This window comes from Plecotus auritus (assembly GCF_963455305.1).
Source record: "Plecotus auritus genome assembly, chromosome: 9".
NCBI lineage: Eukaryota > Metazoa > Chordata > Mammalia > Chiroptera > Vespertilionidae > Plecotus > Plecotus auritus.
The window spans coordinates 28,039,850-28,060,328 of record NC_137783.1 but is presented as its reverse complement, the minus strand read 5'-3'; the positions used below and the strand labels follow the sequence as shown (position 1 = coordinate 28,060,328).

The window sequence follows — 20,479 nt, the reverse complement described above, 5'->3', positions numbered from 1 at the left end:
TCCTTGTGTTTGAGACACTCTCTGCTGCCCACTGGAGAGGATCAAGCGTTCATGGGCAGTATCAGTGAGGTTTACACGGAGTAAGGAAGAGGGGGAGAAGATGAGAAAGAAAAGCACAAGTCTTACCAAAAGAGAAAGGGAAGCGGAGAAGGGCTGTTAAATAAAGAAGACACACACTAAATCCGTCGAGCCTCTGAGACTCACTGAGTTTTATTGAAAAGTTTAAATAAGACTTTTTATATGTTACAAGGAAGTATTATGCTGTCTCCACATAGTAGCCAATACCAAGTATTGTTGATTATTGCAGCTGAAGTAACTATATCAGAAACACGTATCAATATTATTCTGCCCATCGGACAGAACTGTAGGAAACAAGGCGGTGAGAAAAGCAGCTGAACCTGGGCTTCCTGACACAGGGATGCAAATCAGGAGTAGCAAAAACATGGTCACACACAAAACTAAAAAACGAAGCGATTCCTGGCACTGAGATCTGAAAGCATTCATGGTCACACTCCTCTCGCATCAAATGCATGAGGACACTTCTCGGGGGCGGCCTTGGGGCTTTTGTTTTACACGCATCATTGCGGAGCTCCAGCCACTGGCTGAGAGAGTACATTCATTTGAGGAAAACTAGTGGCATCGTCTCTCCACAGGACTTTTCTTCTCAAACAAGTGGGTTTACGACCTGCCTCACAATGAAGAGTTCAAGGATATAGAAGGTTGTGTGCATCCGTCTTCAAGTATTTGAAATACAGTTGTTGTGCTTTAATGAGCAGAATTTGTTTTTGAAATTATTTTGCTTCCTCTAAGCAATGTAAACACTTGCTAAATAACGGCTATCACAGATAGATTTGATAAAATGCATTATAGGACTTTTATTACCCCAGTGACACGGCTGGGGTGTCACTGGCTTTGACTCAGCACCCAGAGTGACTACATGAGAGAGTGTCATTAGATCCCTAAACTCAGGGCCATTCCTCTGGAGAGCCTTTTAAGGCCAAGAGATGAGAAGAGGATACTTACACCCTGAGCTTTCCTCGAGGCAGTGTCAGGTTATTTACCAACGAATAACAGTTTAAAAAGTCCAACACAGAGGTCAATGTGTCCTGTGTGGAGTAAAAAAAAGCAATATAGTATATTTTAAATTGTATGGATAAGCAGACTGGCTATGACCTTTCACAAGTCAGTGATATTTTTAGAAGACTTAGAGAAACTATATTATTGTTAAGACACGAGCTGCATATTTGGCCATGATTAAACAATTTTTTTAGAAAAAACAAGTGTGTTTCTACCCTAACTGGAGAAAATACGGCATCTTCAACATCATAATTTTCTTAGATATGAAAAGATAAAAAGCCTGGGAAAGAAAAACAAGTACTTTAGAAAAATTAAGCCAACAAATTTTTAACATGATTTGATCATGGTATTCATGGTAAATTTCTCTCTCTGGCTTTCACTGATACTTTCTCATTAGATTCATCATTTTCTCATAGAGCCGCCAAGGGGCATCCAAGCCCCAGATGAAGTCGAGGTGCTCCCATTCCGGAATGCACTCATCGTACACCAAGTTGGTGATCTCGGTCAGTAAGACACTGACGTCCTTGACGTCCGCAAGCCAGTCCTGACCGCCGCTCCAGACGGCAGTTGGCACGAGCATGTCCTTCACATGGTAAGCAGGAGGGTAAGTCTATAAAGGGAAACCCACAGAACGTTTGGTCACGGTTGCTTTAATTTACAAAACCACCGCCGGCAATCTCCATTAAGCACGGATTCATTCACTGAGTATTAAAGACTAAATTTTGAAAATCACTCTGTTTACTTTTCAGGTCACTGTTACCGGAACAAAAATAAACCTAACCCACAATGAGAGCACAGTTAGAACAGGATCCTGGTGGGCTTGGTACCAAGTGCTTAAATCCGACGGGAGGAAGGTATTCTCCCAAGTCATTGATTCAAAGAGACAGAACCCGGGAAGGGGCTTTGGAGTCCATAGTTTTCTATACTCCTCTTCCCTCTGGGGTGTAACGCAAGTCACTGAAGTTCTCTAAGCCTCAGTCTCCTCATCTTTAATAATAATAATAACCGTAGGGAATTTGTGAGAATTAAGTAAAACATGGCAAAGTGCCTTACACTTCAGAGTACTTAGCACTCAAAAATGGTAAGTTGGGCAAAATAAGACCCGAAGCACGGAGGCATGGAACAGCCTGACATACCTTGATGTGGGGTTGGGGGATGAGAAGAGATAAACTAAAGAACTTATATACTTACTAGAGGCCCAGTGCATGAAATTCATGCACTGGTAGGGTCCCTAACGGCTGCTGGCTGCTGGCCAGTACTTCCTCCCTTCCCCAGGCCGGCCCCCACCCCTGGTCGAACTCCTGGACAAACTCCTGGTCAAGGGGACAATTTGCATACTATGCTTTTATTATATAGGATATGTAGAGCCCATGGACACAGGCAATGGGGTAGTGAAGACCCGGGGGGCTGCGTCAGGGCAGGGAGGAGGGAGTATAAGTGGGGGGTGTGGAATGGGAGATATCTGTAATGCTATCAATAATAAAATATATATTTAGAAATGAAAACAATGGTAAGTTAATTGCATTTGGGAGCAAAGGCTTAGGTAATGTCATTTGGCCAAGGCCCTCCAGCGACCAGATCACAGACGTAGGCTGGTCTGACTCCACGTCTGTGTTCCTGATCACGGTGAGTCACATACGACAACAGTGAGAGTGACCATTGTTACACAGGGCCAAGGAAATAACGAAGAGGGAACGCCCAGGCCACTACACCAACCACAAAGCTCGGGTTGTTGTGGGACTGAAACACTATCTAGTCAACTCTCCCAAACATTTCCACAGCCCGGAGCCCAGAATCCTGGTAACTCGGGCTGGCTTCCTTGATGAGTTTGCAGGGCCCACTGTTTCCAAAGACTTTGAAGACTTTACCTGGTTGTAATGAACATAATTCCTGGCTCTGCTCCCCCAGTCAAAGGCTTGGAACTTTTGCAACTTAAAAGTCTAGAAAGAAGATAATTTGGACAAAAAGTTTATCTGACACAGATGTTTGAGATAACATCACAGGTTGCTAGAGTTAGCCACGCCCTCAGAAATCAATTTTATACCAATACTCAGGTTTACTCTTCATTTCCAAACTGTAATTCAAAATAAGTGGCATTACTTGGCTGTCCTTTACTAAGTGACTCAATTTCTTATTGTATGATTGGAAAACAGCTATTGTAGGACACAATAAAGCAGCTATAGACAGGCTATAAATTATACAGGATTGGGGCAAAAGTAGATTGACAGCTGTGAGTATGCAAACACAGAGCTTATTCTTATGTTATTTATTAATTATTGTATTATTTTCTATACAAACAACTGTAAACCTACTTTTACCCCACCCTAGATCGATGGTCACACTCATTGGATAAACTTCATGCTGACATTTTTTACTGAAATGTAAATCTTAAACTTTTCAAAAAGTTAACTATCTTACTTAGGGAAGTTTTATATATATGTATATATATGTTACATGCAATATATAGATTAATATATATGTATGTGGATTAGAATATAAATTATAAATCACATAACTATGAATAAATATAATCACTGTATATTTATATATGGATTAACATATTTCTGTATGCTTCTATATGAAGTCCATATTTTCTATATATCTACTATATTTGACTAGTTATATTACTTAACATTTTAATGATTTTATTGTTTTGACACTTTTTCTCAAGTACCAGTATCAGTATAATCACCAAATTGTACTGCACACCAGCACAATTCTAACTAGAGTCATGAAATAATATTGTATATAAAATTTAAATTATGCATAGATAGCCTGATATAAAAGTATTTTAAAAGGCACTTATTTTTAAACTTTTAAATAATTCAAATTCACACCTCCTCTATATGTATCCCCAAATTAAAAATATGTCAAGACTTAAATCCAAAATCAGCAACCCAGAAAGAGAAACCAAGATGGCGGCATAGGTAAACACCTAAACTGCTGCCTAGCACAACAATTTCAAAACTACAACTAAAAGACAGAACGGACACCATCCAGAACCACAGGAAAGCAGGCTGAGTGAAAATTCTACAACTAGAAGGAAGGAGAAAAGCTCACAGAGAATTGGAGGTACGGCAAAGGGGCTTTGTGTGCGCAGAGAGGAAGGGCGGCTGAGAGCCTGGCTGACTTTCTCTGGCGGAAGGGGGAAGGAAGCCGCCGACCGCACTGAACCCCAGTTCTGACTGCACTGAACCCCAGTTCCAGGCGAGCCCCTGGGGACCCACGCACTTGTGGGGGGAGTCTGGACTCTCGGGCGGAGACTCGGGAGCCGGGGAAGGCGGAGGACTGAAAGTGCGCACGCGCGTACGCGCTGGTGCGCACAAAGGCTGCGGGGGTTGCCACAGGCTTTCCCTAGTGGAGGGGAGTCAGAGGATTCTGACTGCACTGAGCCCCAGTTCTGACTGCAGTGAACCCCAGTTCCAGGCGAGCCCCTGGGGACCCACGCTCTTGTGGGGGGAGTCTGGACTCTCGGGCGGAGACTCGAGCTGGGGAAGGCGGAGGACTGAAAGCGCACGTGCGCGCAGGGGCGGGGCTGACAGGAAGCCAAGCCTGAGGCTCCACCCCATCCAAGCTGAGCACAGAGGCTATTGCAGTTTGGCAAGTCTAATCCTATAGGGCTGTCTCCAGCACCGGGCTTCTCCCAGCATAGACACAGCTGATCCTTACAGCCAACTGACCCGGAGGTCAATTCTTCCCAGTGATACCAACAACAATAAAGACTTAATTACAACAAGGCTGTACACACAGTCCACAAAGGGGTGCACCAAGAGTGTCCACCTCAGGTTAACTGGGGAAGCAGACCCACTGGGCCATATTGGAAACCTAGCACAAATATCTACCTTACCAACTCAGGGAATCAGTGAAAATGCGGGGTCAAAGAATCAGATCACAAACGAAAGAAATGGAGGAAAACAAAGGACTGGATATAGAATTCAAAACCACCGTTATAAGACTTTTTAAGAATATCCTAGAAAAGGCCGATAAATATAACGAGACCCTCGAAGATATGAAAAAGGACCAACTAGAAATTAAACATACACTGACTGAAATAAAAAATATTATACAGAGACCCAGAAACAGAATAGAGGAACACAAGAATCAAGTCAAAGAAGTGAAATACAAAGAAGCAAAAAACACTCAACCGAAAAAGCAAAAAGCAAAAAAAAAAATCCAAAAAGTTGAAGATAATGTAAGAAGACTCTGGGACAACTTCAAGCGTACCAACATCAGAATTATGGGGGTGCCAGAAGAAGAGAGAGAGCAAGATACTGAAAACCTATTTGAAGAAATAATGACCGAAAACTTCCCCCACCTGGTGAAAGAAATAGACTTACAAGTCCAGGAAGCCCACAGAACCCCAAACAAAAGGAATCCAAAGAGGACCACACCAAGACACATCATAATTAAAATGCCAAGAGCAAAAGACAAAGAGAGAATATTAAAAGCAGCAAGAGAAAAACAGTTAATTACCTACAAGGGAGCACCCATACGACTGTCAGCTGACTTCTCAACAGAAACTATGCAGGCCAGACGGGAGTGGCAAGAAATTTTCAATGTGATGAATAGCAAGAACCTACAACCAAGATTACTCTACCCAGCAAAGCTATCATTCAGAATTGAAGGGCAGATAAAGAGCTTCACAGATAAGAAAAAGCTGAAGGAGTTCATCACCACCAAACCAGTATTATATGAAATGCTGAAAGGTATTCTTAAAGAAGAGGAAGAAGAAAAAAGTAAAGAGAAAAATTATGAACAACAAATACATATCTATCAACAAGCGAACCTAAAAATCAAGTGAATTAAAAACCTGAGGAACAGAATAATCTGGTGAATATAATAGAATCAGGGCATAGAAAGGGAGTGGACTGATAATTCTCAGGGGGAAAGTGGTATGGGGGGTTCATGAAGAGAATGGACAAAAATCATACACCTTTGGATGAGGACAGTGCGGGGGAGGTAAGGGCAGAAGGTGGGGTGGGAAAGGGGTGGAGGGGAGCTATGGGGGGAAAAAGGAGAAATAATTGTAATAATCTGAATAAAGATTTATTTAAAAAAAACAAAAAAAACAAAAAAAAAAACAAAATCAGCAACCCAAATGAACTGGAAACTGTTCAAGCTTTGGCCAGAGGGTGGCATCTGGTAAAGAGGAAAAACGTCCTCTGTCGGAACTGCTGTTGATTCATGTGAGGTTCCAGGTCTTATCCACTGCCTAAAATTCTACTGTCTGATACAATAAAAGAAGGCGTGAGATTAGAAGCCACAGGGGATTTCTACAGGAGAAATGCTAGCATCTGCTTTTGACCATTGCAAAGGACAGAGTTTAAATACCTGTGGCACATTTAACAAGCAGAACCAAGTATGGATTTACAGCACCTGTGCTCTCGCTCTGGCTGTCAGTGAAAAAATACCAGCGCAAGCTGTTCCCCACTGCAGACAGTGCATCGCTTCCTCACATATGTCTTTCAGCATTTACATAAAGCACCCTAGTGAGTATGGAACACACAGGAAAAACTTGCCTAGGGCTCAGACTGAACTTCTAAACTTGACTTTTGTGCTTAGCGTCATAGGAAATCTCAGAAGAGAAATGAGAAGATAATTATTTGTAGTAGCAAAAACATGGAAATAAGCTAAAGTCCAATCATAACTATTTGGTTAAATACATCATGTTATATCAATAGACACAACAGGCCGAAACCGGTTTGGCTCAGTGGATAGAGCGTCGGCCTGCGGACTGAAGGGTCCCAGGTTCGATTCCGGTCAAGGGCATGTACCTTGGTTGCGGGCACATCCCCAGTGGGAGGTGTGCAGGAGGCAGCTGATCGATGTTTCTCTCTCATCGATGTTTCTAGCTCTCTATCCCTCTCCCTGCCTCTCTGTAAAAATATCAATAAAATATATTTTTTAAAAAAAATAGACACAACAGTATGCCACTTTTGTAAATATAAAGATAACAAACTAGAAAGAGAAATATGAATAATATTTATAAATAATATTAAGTGGGGAAAAAGTCAGAAAATGAAAGTGAGCAAGCTCTATGGTTATACTTATATGATAATCATATGTGACCAAAGATTAGGAGGAAATACTTATACTATTAGGATATTAGGATAGATGGATTTTAAAGTGACATTTTAAAAATTATTTTTATGTCTTGAATGGTCAATAGGTTCAACCTTTCTAAAGTACAATCTGTATCAGAAATCTTAAAAATATGCCTTCCTCTGACCACTAAGTCTACTTCTACAACTGCACCCTAAGAAAGTAATGAAAGATCTTTAATTCAAGAACATATGTCCCAGAATGGTTTACTAATGCAAAAAAAAATAAGCTATCGTAACAAAAATAACAGTAACAATTACAATAATAATTAAAATATTAATAATAATAATTTAAGCAAAGGAAAACTGATGTTACAAATATTTTAAATTTTAGTTATTGACCTGGAAAGGTTTCTTTTTATCACAGCAGAGACAGCTAATTGCCCATTCTTGCTTACTTCCTTAATCCCTAAAGCTTTTGCTAAGCACATGGCCACCAGGGGAAGAACCACATCCCTTATAGGCTTCCTTCCTGGGGGCGAGAACACACATGGAGGCAACCCGGCTTCCACCGGGCAGAAGGGGCAGCATGCCAGCAGCGGCAGAGCTGCAGTGCGGAGGGAGCTGGGACCCTGCGTGACTTCCGGGAGCACTGTCACACCCCCTCCACCACGATCCCGTGCCACTGATGTCTGCACTGTATCATGAGAAACAAAAACTATTTTAAGGCTCTATGATGGCATCTCTGATTCAGCAACTTAGCAAATATAAAGCTATTTAATTAAAAATGTTTAACGTGTGCAGAGTGTAATCCTACTTTTGTAATGAAAACAATTATACAGAAAAAATAATAGAAGATGGCACTGAGAGAGTTCAGGACCTGCCACCACAAAATATGTTGCTTTGGCCGTTTTAATGACTGGTTTAAAGGAATGTGAAAAACAGCAGATGCAAGGAAGGTACTCTGACCTTCCTTTGAAGCAAGATATAAAATTCCCATGTGAAAGAAGCCATCCCTATACCAGAAGGAAGAACTGTTTTTAATATCAGAGATAGAGGGGAGGCCTAGAGAAAACTGTACAAGAAGACCTGGGTAAGCTCTGCTGGTGTGGCTCAGCTGGTTGAGTATCATCCCGTGCACCAAGAGGTCACAGGTTCAGCCCCCATTGTGGGCTTGATCCCCAGTAGGGGGCATGCAAGAGGCAGCCAATCAATGTTTCCCTCTCATCAGTGCTTCTATCTCTGTCTCCCTCTCCCTTTCTTTCTTTCTTTCTTTTTTTTAATATATTTTATTGATTTTTTTTTTTTTACAGAGAGGAAAGGAGAGGGATAGAGAGTTAGAAACATTGATGAGAGAGAAACATCGATCAGCTGCTTCCTGCACACCTCCTCCTGAAGATGTGCCTGCAACTAAGGTACATGCCCTTGACCAGAATTGAACCTGGGACCTTTCAGTCTGAAGGCTGATGCTCTATCCACTGAGCCAAACCGGTTAAGGCTCCCTCTCCTTTTCTTTAAAAAAAAAAAAAAAAAAAAAAACTGACTAAAATAACTCTTATTTCCTTTAGTGTCCTGTATTTATTTTAGTTACTTTTCCACAGTTGCTACTTTGTTCAATCTAGTATATAAGCACTTAGGCCTAGTCACTTCTGTGGGTCTTCGTTTTTCTTGCCAGGGCTCCCATGTACATGTAAATGAAATTTGTATTCTTTTCTCCTGTTAATGTCTTAGGTCAGTCCCAGTCAGAAACCCTAAGAGGGTAAAGGAAAATTTTAACTTCCCCTAATATACCAACATACTACTAGTAGTTATCCCAGTTAGGGGACATGTGGGTAATTTATTTTCTTCTTTGTACTCATATGTATTGTTAAACTTCATAATGAATACATACTACTTGTATAATTTAAATTATATTAAATGTCTTTTTACAATGTTTTAAAGACTCTACCTAATGTACATTATTTTTTAAGCACTAGGTTTCAAACGATAGAGAACATCAGAATCACGTGAGGAGCTTCCTAAAATGCAGATCCCAGGGACATACCTCCAGGAATTTAAATTTTCAACAGGTCATGGGTAGGCCCAAGAACCTGAATTTTTAATAGCTCCCTAAGTATCTCTGGACAACACTGTAAAGATAGGTTAGGACCAGCCTTCTTCAAATCAGACCGAGTTCCTGGGCTCTGGGCATGGTCAGTGAGGGGGTTAAAGGAGGCTTGGTGAGGGGCGGGGGGACAAGGGGTCTCCAAAACTTGTCAGATTTATAAAGAGAATAACATCTGTAAACTAAATTTAAAAGCCCAGTAAAGAACTAGGTTTTGGATTGTCCACTACTATGCTGTACACCTGAAACTAGTACAAAATAATATTGAATATAAAGTGTAATTGAAAAATTCTTTTAATTTAAAAAACCTATTTTTTAAAAAGTAGGAAACATAAAAAAATAGAGTTCCATGCAAAAAAACAAACAAGCTATGTTTTGGAACTGTTTTTATAAAATGGAATGCTAATTATTTAAACAAGAAGTAAATTTCTGAATGTACTATGAATAAAATGACCTTGTAGGGCACTCTCAAACTCCCACCATAGGAACCCCCAAACTTCACACTTGAATCATAGCCCTCAGCCTGCCAGTGCTCAGACCCCACACCGTCAGCAGAAGCCTTTGCCAGCAGGCACCCTGGCAGGCAGAGGGTGGCAGCCCCTGGCCAACAGCCCAAAGAGGGAGAATCAAGGAGAAGGTCCTACGAAACAGCAGAAAAGCAATTCTTCTCGACAAAGATGACTCAGCAAACAGAAGGGCGAAGGGCAGGACGGCCTTCCGCAGTGCATCTGGGCTTTGGAAACGTCCGAAGACACATTTCAATGTGGTTAGAACCTAAAACCACAATGGGGCCCCAGAGCCCAGCCTCAGTCTGCGGCCTTCGACCCCGGCCAGCTGCTAGATTAAAGGGGCTGCGCCAAGAACAAAAGCCTGGATTGCAGTCGACCCACGAGCTCTTCTGCAGATCCGGCCAGCTGCTAGATTAAAGGGGCTGCGCCAAGAACAAAAGCCTGGATTGCAGCCGACCCACGAGCTCTTCTGCAGATCCGGCACGTGGTGGAGGCCTGCACCCAGAGGGGTGGAGCAACCCTGTCCTGTAATATACAGCAGGTGGTCCGACAGCCGAGGCTGCCTCCTTCCCAGGGGCCCCTGAGCCGTGGGGCCTGGGGGTCAGCTGTACTTGGCTGAGGCGCATGACACAGCACACGTGGCCTGCAATGGTCACTAAGCTGGATAGTTCAGCAACTGCCTTCAACTCGGCGGGTCATCCTCCCCACAAAAGTGCACTGGCCCCAGAGGTGACAAGAACTGGGCCTCTTTAGAAACTGTCCATTAGGTAAGAGGGTAGAACATGTTCCAAAAGGCAGGGGTATTTGGTGACAGGGTACATAAAGAAAACAAGTGACCATCAACAGAAACGTGGCTGAGGAGAGAAGCAGGAAGGGCTGGCAGAGAGGTACGTCATGGGATGCACGGATCTTCCCGACGCTGATTTGACACAAATCCCACTGCCCTCCTGGAATGCCTACCTGGCTCCAGTGTATCATGTTTTGCACGGAAGTCCCAGCAGGAGAGTGTGTCACATACACAGATATTCTAGACTGCAAAAAGAAAGTTGAAATAAAGAATTTTAAAAAACAGTGTTAAGGAGGCATTGATAATACACAAATTTTGCCCTTCAAAGCATTAAAAACCACAGAGCCACAATCTCAATGATACGACATTAAGAGGAGGAAAATATTCTTTGACTACAAATATGTCATAGAAAAATATGTACAAACACACACACACAGAGTACATGGCAACAGGGTAACCGTGGGGCTGTTTGGGTTGAGATAACTGCTCATTTTTATTTTCTTCTTCATGCTTTTCTGATTTCCAAAATTTTATATAACAATTATACCTTACATTTATCATCAGAAACAAGAACATTTACTGTCACTTAAAAAAATTCCCTAGAACCTTCATTCCAGAATATTAAAACCTGTTTTTGAAAGGCAACATTACAGACTACAAATATATTTAGAACACCAGCAGAGTGCTGGCCAAGAGGTTATATTTTCTAAAATAAATTAATTATTGTACACACACACTAGAATGTGTGTGAATGACCATTCCAAACTTAAACAATTATATAATTTTTAAAAGAAACAAATCACTAGAATAAATGTCATTCCTACCTCTCCAGCATGTTCCAACACAAATAAGCATATTCATAGATAAAATCATTGAAAGTTAAAGCAAGTCTCATTATAAACATACATACCATATTTAAATTTCTCTCATTAAATCCACACAGAAGGAAAAAGACATTTCCACAAAGCTCCTCCAGAATGACATGATTGCAGACATGCAGACTCATCCACTTCAAAAATGCATTCTGGGGGAGAAATTCTCTCGCCCCAAATAAATCCTGCAAAGAAAAAGAAACCCAAGAACACCTCAACATTTCATTCTGCTACACGGGCCTCCGTGACCACCTCAGAAGCAGAGGTAGGAGAGAAGTGGTAACCAGTGGAATCTAATGAACAAAATAAACTGATGAACAAAATAGAACCAGAGACATGGAAGTATGGAACAGACTGATGAATCTCAGAAAGAAAGGGGAAGGGGGTGGAGAAGAGATTAACCAAAGAACTTACATGCATATATACATAACCCATGGACACAGACAATAGTGTGGTGAAGGCCTGGGGGGAGTGGAGAGTGGGGAGGCAATGGGAGAGGGGGGCAGGGGGTCAATGAGGGGAGACATATGTAATACTTCCAACAATAAAGATAAATTTTCAACAAGAAGAGAAATGGTAACCAGTGGACGTTCAAACTAGGGTACCTTAGCAATCTGTTTACTAAGGCAACAGCAGATGTTATAGATGTGCATTTAAAGTTTCAAATGAAGAAAGGGAGGCAGAAAATCCAGTAAATTTGCAGCGGACTTTTACAGTGGAAAGGGGCCTCAATAATCACTCATCCCAGGGCCATCTCAAGTTTCACTTGACTTTGGTGAATTGGTAGTGACTTTCGAGAAAGTGTCAAAACTGTGATTGATCAGCAACGGGCACATACATCTAATCTGATTCCACTGGCCAATGGCTGCCCACTGCCTATTGTTTTCTTTCATATTTTTTTATTCTTTTTTTTTTTTTAATCCCCACCTGAGGACATTTTTCCATTGATTTTTAGAGAGTGGAAGGGAGAGGGAGAGGGAAAGGGAGAGGGAGGGGGAGAGAGAAAGAAATATCAATGTGAGAGAGACACATCAATTGATTGCCTCCCACACGGGCCCAACCAGGGCTGGGGACTGAGCCTATAACCCAAGGCACATGCCCTTGACCAGAATCGAACCTGGGACCCTTCAATCCGCAGTCCAACACTCTATCCACTAAGCCAAACCGGCCAGGGCCATACTTTTTTTATTGTGGTGGAACACATAACACAAGATTTACCATTTTATCCACTTTCAAGTATTCAGTTCAATGGCATTAAATACCCTCACGTTGTACAACCAGCACCACTCTCCATCTCCAGAACTCCCTCGACATCTCAAACTGAAACTCTGTCCCCATTAAACAATGACTCCCCACTACTCCTCTGCCAACATGCCCACTTCTATAAATGAAATTTATTGCAACACAGTCACACTCATTTCTTTACACTCAAATGTTTCTCTGGCTGTTTTTATACCATAAGGGCAGAGTTGAGTAGTTGCCAACAGAGACCATTATGGCCCACAAAGTCAAAAATATTTACTCTCATGATCTTTACAGAAAAAAGCCTGCTGACTCCTAGTCTATATCAGTGTTGACCAACGGCCCCGAACCTGGCTCAAGTATTTCTGGGGCAATCACTATGATCCCAAGGCAGATCTTCACATACTTCTGCACCAGGAAATAAGAAAAAGATCCTCCTTAATTGAACCCAAATTTGTTCCCTTATAACTTACACTTTTGCTGATGCCCACCCTCTGGAACAGCCGTCGCCAACCGGTAGTCTGCGGACCACTGGTGGCCCGTGAGGTCCAAAAGGTTGGCGACACTGCTCTGGAAGGTCAAGCAGGAGTGAGAAATTCAAATCCAACAAAAGCAGTTTTATGGGTTGAATTGTGCGCCCCCCCCCCCTGCCCCCCTGTCAAATCCACTTAAGTCCTAATCCCTAGTACCTCAGCATGTGGCCTTATTTGGAGAGAGGGTCTTTACAGAGGAAATAAGTTAAAATTAAGTCGTTAGGTGGGTTCTAAGCAATCTGACCGGTGTTCTTATAGAAAGGGGTAATCTGGACATAGACACAGAGGGAGGTCTGAACACACACAGGGAAAGTGCCATCCTATATAATAAAAGGGTAATATGCAAATTGACCATCACTCCAACACACAAGATGGCCGCCCCCAAGTGGACACAAGATGGCCACCACAAAATGGCCAGAAGGGGAGGGCAGTTGGGAGGAACCAGGCCTGCAGGGGAGGGCATTTGGGGGGGACCAGGCCTGCAGGGGAGGGCAGTTGGAAGGGACCAGGCCTGCAGGGGAGGGCAGTTGGGAGGGACAAGGCCTGCAAGGGAGGGCAGTTGGGAGGGACAAGGCCTGCAGGGGAGGGCATTTTGGGGGGGACCAGGCCTGCAGGGGAGGGCAGTTAGGGGCAACCAGGCTGGCAAGGGAGTGCAGTTAGGGGTGACCAGGCCAGCAGGGAAGGGCAGTTGGGGGTGACCAGGCCGGCAGGGGATGGCAGTTAGGGGCAATCCAGCCATCAGGGGAGCAGTTAGGCGTTGATCAGGCTGGCAGGGGAGTGGTTAGGGGGTGATCAGGCTGGCAGGCAGAAGCGGTTAGGGGCAATCAGGCAGGCAGGCAGGCGAGCGGTTGGGAGCCAGCAGTCCTGGATTGTGAGAGGGATCCAGATTGGAGAAGTTGCAGGCTGGGCTGAGGGACACGCACACCCCTGTGCACGAATTTCGTGCACCGGGCCTCTAGTGTGAAGATAAAGGCAGAACTTGGGGTGATGTTTCCACAAGCCAAAGAACACCAAGCAAACCACCAGAAGTCAGTGAGAGTCATGGAACAGATTCTTCCTCACAGTCCCAGCAAAGACGTGTAAAGGTACGTGATAAAACAGCACGCGCAACAGGCCACCCTGCCCCGAGTGATGGCTAGGCAACCTGGGAAGCTATGCACAGCCTAATGTGTGCAACTGCTTTGTAGTACACAGCTTCCTTTTTATTCCTCCCTAATAATCAATTATCAAGATTTCCATGTTCAATATTCCGCTTTTTAAAAATGTACTACTAATTTAACTTAAAGCATGGCATGGGCTGTATTCAAAACTCTTAGGGCAACTTTGGTCTGCTACAGCCTGCGATCTGTCTTCTCCAAGGCAACCAATGGATACCTAAAGACCCATACCAGCACTCCTTGAACTCCCTTTCCTCCAGATTAGTCACGTTCATATTAGCTGGGGAGAACCAGGAAGTAAACACCACATGCAGATAAGGTCAAGGGTCATGAAAAGGCGTCAGTTTCTAAAACTCGTGGCTCTGAGTCTACATAATAGTCACATGTAATAAATGCATATATGTTTGAGGTTCTCTACTAACAAGTTAATAGGGTCAGTGACTTAAATCAACAAGCCAAGCTCTCCTTTTGACTGACGAAGGTAAAGTAACAGTCTTGCACTTCAGAACTGTTACCCAAACACTGCTATGGCAAACTCCACTGAAAATTACTGCAAAGCAGGACAGCATTACAAAAAAAGGAAAATTCACCTGATATGGACAGGCTTGCTCCTCTCCACCCTGATGTCTTCTAATATATACCTTTGTATTCTGAGAAAGAGTTATGACACTCAACTTTCATGGAAGTAACATATTCTTCCCAAAACAGCAAATTCAAAGGTTTTACTCTTTCACTTTGTCACTCTCCGGGATATTATAAAACACTGATGTCTGGATCAGTAATTCCTAAATACCAGTCTGTTTGGCCTGCATTAAAAACATGTAGGGTACAGATCCTGGACCGCACTGCAGATTTAACAAAACACCATCTCCAAGGTGGGGAGGGGAGTTTGTATGTTTACAAAGCTACTAAATCACAATCTCCAAGAACATTCCTATGACACAGCAGTTTCAGTTCTCCATAAAAAAAAGGTACAAGGATGCAGCAACAGCAAATCAGCAGCAACCTAAATATCCACCACAGGCATCTGGCTTAATACGGTAGCAGTTCTTTATAAATGGAAAACTTACTACGCAGCATGTGATAGAGTTTTATGCATTAACATAACAGCTCTTCAAGAGTGAAAAGTGTAATCTGCAGAACAATATACACAGTTGAATACTGTCTACATTAAAACAAAACAATATATGTCTCTCTGAAAATTCACACACAAGGTCTATAGAAAGAGACCCTAAAGTGAGCACTGTGCTTAATTATGAAGAAGGCACCAAGAGAAGCTACGGTAAAGGACACTTAATCTGTAATCTTCCAATTGTTTATAATGAAAATTTTAATGGTATTACCCAACGCATTATAAATTAATTTGGTTTAAGGAAGTCACATCTTATCTGCATATCTGGTCACCTATGCAGAGAAACCCATCTTATGTGAGAGTAAGATTCTAAGCTCAGAGTACAGGCTGTATTTCTTATGAAAGTCTCTTAAATGGCCAGTAGATGTGCTATTCCTGATTTGTAGTATATATGCCGGAATGGGATTTCATATCGGTGTGGGTTTAAACGTGTCATACATAAAAATATATAATGCATGCCTAATGGACCATCTGGCCTCAGCTGTCTCTCAACTCCTCATAAAAACCGCTTCCTTCTTGAATAGAGCTTGGGGTCACGGGGTCACACAGCTCAAGGGCTAAGCCCCCATGAGGTTACTGGCTTGTGTTTAGATCACCCTCGTCGTGGTCAGGGTCAGGCATGTATGTGGGAAGGGTGCATTTCCTTCTCCTACCTCCTGCCTACTCCTCTGCACCACTCACTGCGTAGAATAAAAGGCAAGTCCAAGAGGATTAAGCTACCTTCTCCCAGACTCTCTTGTGCTCTCTTTGCTTGATCAGTGGATATCTGCACTGATATGTTAACTATGAACATGGGCCTCAGGTGCAGAATTAATGATACACCTTTCCTGACTCCCCAGGATCTGGAAGTAGGGGTAAGGGGGAGAAAAGAAAAACCTTGGAAAGAGAAATCCCACTTTCCATTGATAGCAAACCATAATGGAGAAAAGCACAAATTCTCCCACTAATGGCCAATTCTTCAGATCTGGAAAGGAAATTGGGGGAGGGGTGGGTTAAGTACCTTCAAGAGAAGATCTGGAAACCGTCCTAATTTAGCTAGAGGGCTACTAGTGAACTCGACTGAAGCCACAGGACCCAGGGCAAAAAACATCTTAATCTTTTTGGCCAGCTCCGGGATCCGTGAAAATGCTATAAAACCTGTGCGAACAAAAGGAAGGTAACAGGAATTTGATCCTCTGGAATTTTCTCTGAAAAAGCAAGGGCAGTTGTGTGTGACGCCCTCTAGTGGCAACCTGAGAATCATGCAGGCAAACACTTGAAAGGGATCCTCTGAACTATGTGCAGAAACACTGAGTTTGACTAAACTAGTAAATCAAGTATTTAAGAGCTTGTTTCAACTTTTCAACCTAGTTATGCCCTGGAAGAAATCTTCGTTGCTAAAACCAGAAGATGTTTCCTGTTCGTTTAATAATGTAAACCGAGCTCCTGAAAGACTGTAATCCTAACAGTTTGGGAGGGCCCCAGCACATCCATATTCCTAAGAACAATTTACAGAGCCATTCAAATAAATTAGCAATGACTCAGAAATGACTGGCACATGTAGCGTGCCCTAGGGATATAATACCTCTTAGCGTCCTTTCAGGTCACTGCCAGCCTTAAACTTGGCGTTAGAATGCTACTTTAGAGTGCAGTGGGACAAAGGACATTCAGTAGACAAGTCAAGAAATATGAATGAAGAAAAATGCTTAACTTAATGAATGAGAAAGGCTAAAAGATACCCACGTTACTTTTTGAGTGTGTATTCTAATGAGACCATGTGACATGAACATAAAGACACTGGTCACAGTAAACACTAAAAGAGGGAATTATTCAAATTACGGGACGGGTTCCTAGTCCCTAATCAGAGGAACTCTTGTTTCCTAGAATTATGGGCAATTTTCATTTTCTTTAAACTTGGCTCATTTTCTATTTTTGTTTACAATGAACACATATTACTTTTATAATCACCACAAATAAAAATGCATATGACTTTTAAAAACTATTTATAAATAAAAGTGTAACAGCATTGACTAGGTAACAATGAAACAGGACTATTTTTGCATATCTAAGTAACAAGACTACATCTGTGTAGTTAGCTTCATTCCACTTAACTTTAAGTCAGTGTACTTTCTTGTTTTCCTTTTAAAAGTCTCTGCACTTATGAATCCTGTTTTCTACCCTCTCACATCCCCATGTTGCTTAACTAGAAAAATACGTAATAGGCTGTGGCTTAATACCTTTAAATTCAAGAGAACCATGAACAGCATGGCTTATGCATTTATAGTAAAGTCTGAATTTCCAGAGAAGATAAAATATTACCAAAATTCTTTGCCCTATTCATTATTTCTGCTTGGTGGTAATAATAATGATGATGATGATAATAAATAAAAGTCTACTTAAGCTAACATTTTTTATATTTCATTTTTCAGAACAAATGCAAACTCTGCAATAATACATTATATCAACTTCCAATCTTTATTACATACATACCTATCGTAGTGCCTTGAGAATGACCCACATAATACACTTGTTCTTGGCCAGTTTTATTCAGAATGAAGTTAATTGAAGCTGGTAAGTCATAACTTGCCATCTCATCATAACTGTAATCCAAAAATGGAACTCTTTCATTGAGACATTACATACAAATGCAACACACACAAATAGTAATTGTGCAGTTTGACGACTTATCACAAACTGACCACAGCTGGGAAACCATGCCTGAGCACAGGAAACAGAACTACCAGAACTGCAGAAGTCCCCTGAGCCCTTTTCCAATCGTGCCTCTCAGGGTAACCATTATCCTCATTTTTTACACCATAAATTAGCTTTACTCATTTTTTAACTTTTCTATAAATGGGACCACAGTACGCATTCTTCTGTATTAGGCTACATCCAAACTGCTGCACATAGTTGTAGGTTGTTCATGGGGTAAATAGACCACACTGAATTTGTCCATTCATTGTGAATGGGCATTTAGTAGGTTCCAATTTTCCACTCTTACAAATAAAGTGACTGTCGCTGCACATGTCCTCGGTAAAGCTCTCCTTGCATTTCACGTCCTCAGGTAGGCTCCAGTCTTACAAATGGGAAGCAGGTCTGGAGGACCCGTAGCCTGCTCTTCTCTGTGCCTGGTATCCACACAGAGCCCAGACCCGTGGACATGTGAGCGTTCGTCATCAGGAGAAAGATGAGCCAATTGTTGACACTGCTTATGATGTACCAGGTTCTTTCCCTGTATCCTCGCCTTTAATCCCCCAATAACCTTATAACAGAGGAATTTATTATCCCCATTTTACATGAAGAAAACTGAGACACAGAGAGCTTGTGCTAGTACGCATGCCCAGTGTCACACAGTGATTAACTGGTAGAACCAGAAGTCAAAGAGAGAAGAGGAAAATGTGTGGATACAGAGTCGTGAACATTTGGAATGTGTGTTTCTGGAGGGAGGAAGAAGGTTCTGGGACACAATTTACCCAGCAGCTCCCACACCACCAGGAATGTCAATATAACTACAAATTCCTACTTGAATCTAATTCTTAAATGTAATCACATATTTAAAATTTACCTTACTGCTATTTATTAAATTCCTAGAAAGGTTTAAAATATTTCACGGTCCACCGAGTTACCCATCTATCTGCCGCCCTGGTGTCTGCGTTAAGGATACTAAGGAACTAGATGCCTGTCAAAATCAAGCCAAATATACCTGAAGGCCCAGAATTCATCCTGAAAAACTGAAAGGGTCTTGTGTTTCCGAGACCAGGTGTTTCCCCTGCTGTTCCCCATCCACACGTCGAAACCAGCATCTGCCAGAATGAAGCCCAGGCTGCTATTGGGTAGGTTTGTGACCCAGTTACTTGAATCGGCCAGCAAGCCGTGCTGCAGGAACACCACTGGTTTGGGACCTGAAAGACATTTATGTTTAGGAGCTAACAGCACCTAGTTTCTAAACAAGCGTGAATCTTAAAGCAAATAATGAAATAGAAATAAATTAAAATATTAAGGTAGCAATGCACTCCTATATAACATTAGTAAAAATATTTTTTTAAAAGCGTTGGCAAGGTAACAGTGACACTGGACTATTTTTGCATATCTAGTAACAAGACACATTGACTTAATCATCAAAAAGTTTTTAATGTATTTTAAAGAACTTATGTAATGTTTCTATACTTTGTTCCAGTAATTTCTCAGAATGCATCCTAACAAAACAAACCAAAAGAAAAATATCACACAGACAAAATTCATAAGTATACATAAACATATATATCCATATATGTGTACAAACATATATATTTTTATATGTAAATTTATCTTCTACTCACCCATAACTGAGACAGTAATATAGCAGAAAAAAACAAAGATTTGGAAGTCAAAGAAACCTGACCTCTGGCTGCTAACAGTGTTAAAAGCATCCATTCATTCATTAAACAAGCATTTATTAAGCACCAACTATGTGCCAAGCAACCCAACTATATGCTGCGGACACTACAGAGAACAGAAATAAGTGAGAGAGAGAAACCTCACCATCATGAAGCTGACATTATACTGACCATGAGTTTTAGCGTCAGACCCTCCTGGGTTCAAACCTGTTCTCTCCTAGTTCTGCTGTGCAGCTTGGGAACAGCATTTCAACATCCCCTGAAATTTATATCACCCCCTGCAGCACGGAAATGTATTATGTACCTTACAGGGAGTAATGAGATATGAGACACTATATGAAAAGTTCTTAGCAAAGCGTCTGACACACAGTAAGAGTTGAATAAACATTAGTTCTAATTATTATTAAGTTGCTTAACCAGTCTGAGTCTTAGTTCCTTAAAGAGCTGTTAAGAGGAATAAGTTAGCCAAAACCGGTTTGGCTCAGTGGATAGAGTGTCGGCCTGCGGACTGAAGGGTCCCGGGTTCGATTCTGGTCAAGGGCATGTACCTTGGTTGTGGGCACATCCCCAGTGGGAGGTGTGCAGGAGGCAGCTGATCGATGTTTCTCTCTCATCGATGTTTCTAGCTCTCTATCCCTCTCCCTTCCTCTCTGTAAAATATCAATAAAAT

The 20,479-nt window shown here is 42.0% G+C and overlaps 1 protein-coding gene across 1 annotated transcript in view; it reads right to left on the bottom strand.

Moving 5' to 3' along the window:
* Positions 1-192: 192 nt before the first annotated feature.
* LIPA (lipase A, lysosomal acid type) overlaps positions 193-20,479 on the bottom strand; it is a 33,100-nt gene continuing 12,813 nt past the window's right edge. Inside the window, exons 4-10 of the mRNA XM_080688061.1 lie at positions 19,137-19,335; positions 17,924-18,033; positions 16,455-16,591; positions 11,429-11,575; positions 10,692-10,763; positions 2,946-3,017; positions 193-1,687 (exon numbers count right to left, since the gene is read on the bottom strand). Of these exons, the coding sequence (XP_080544187.1) occupies positions 1,454-1,687; positions 2,946-3,017; positions 10,692-10,763; positions 11,429-11,575; positions 16,455-16,591; positions 17,924-18,033; positions 19,137-19,335 (971 nt within the window). The 3' untranslated portion in view covers positions 193-1,453. The remainder of the gene's footprint in view (positions 1,688-2,945; positions 3,018-10,691; positions 10,764-11,428; positions 11,576-16,454; positions 16,592-17,923; positions 18,034-19,136; positions 19,336-20,479) is intronic.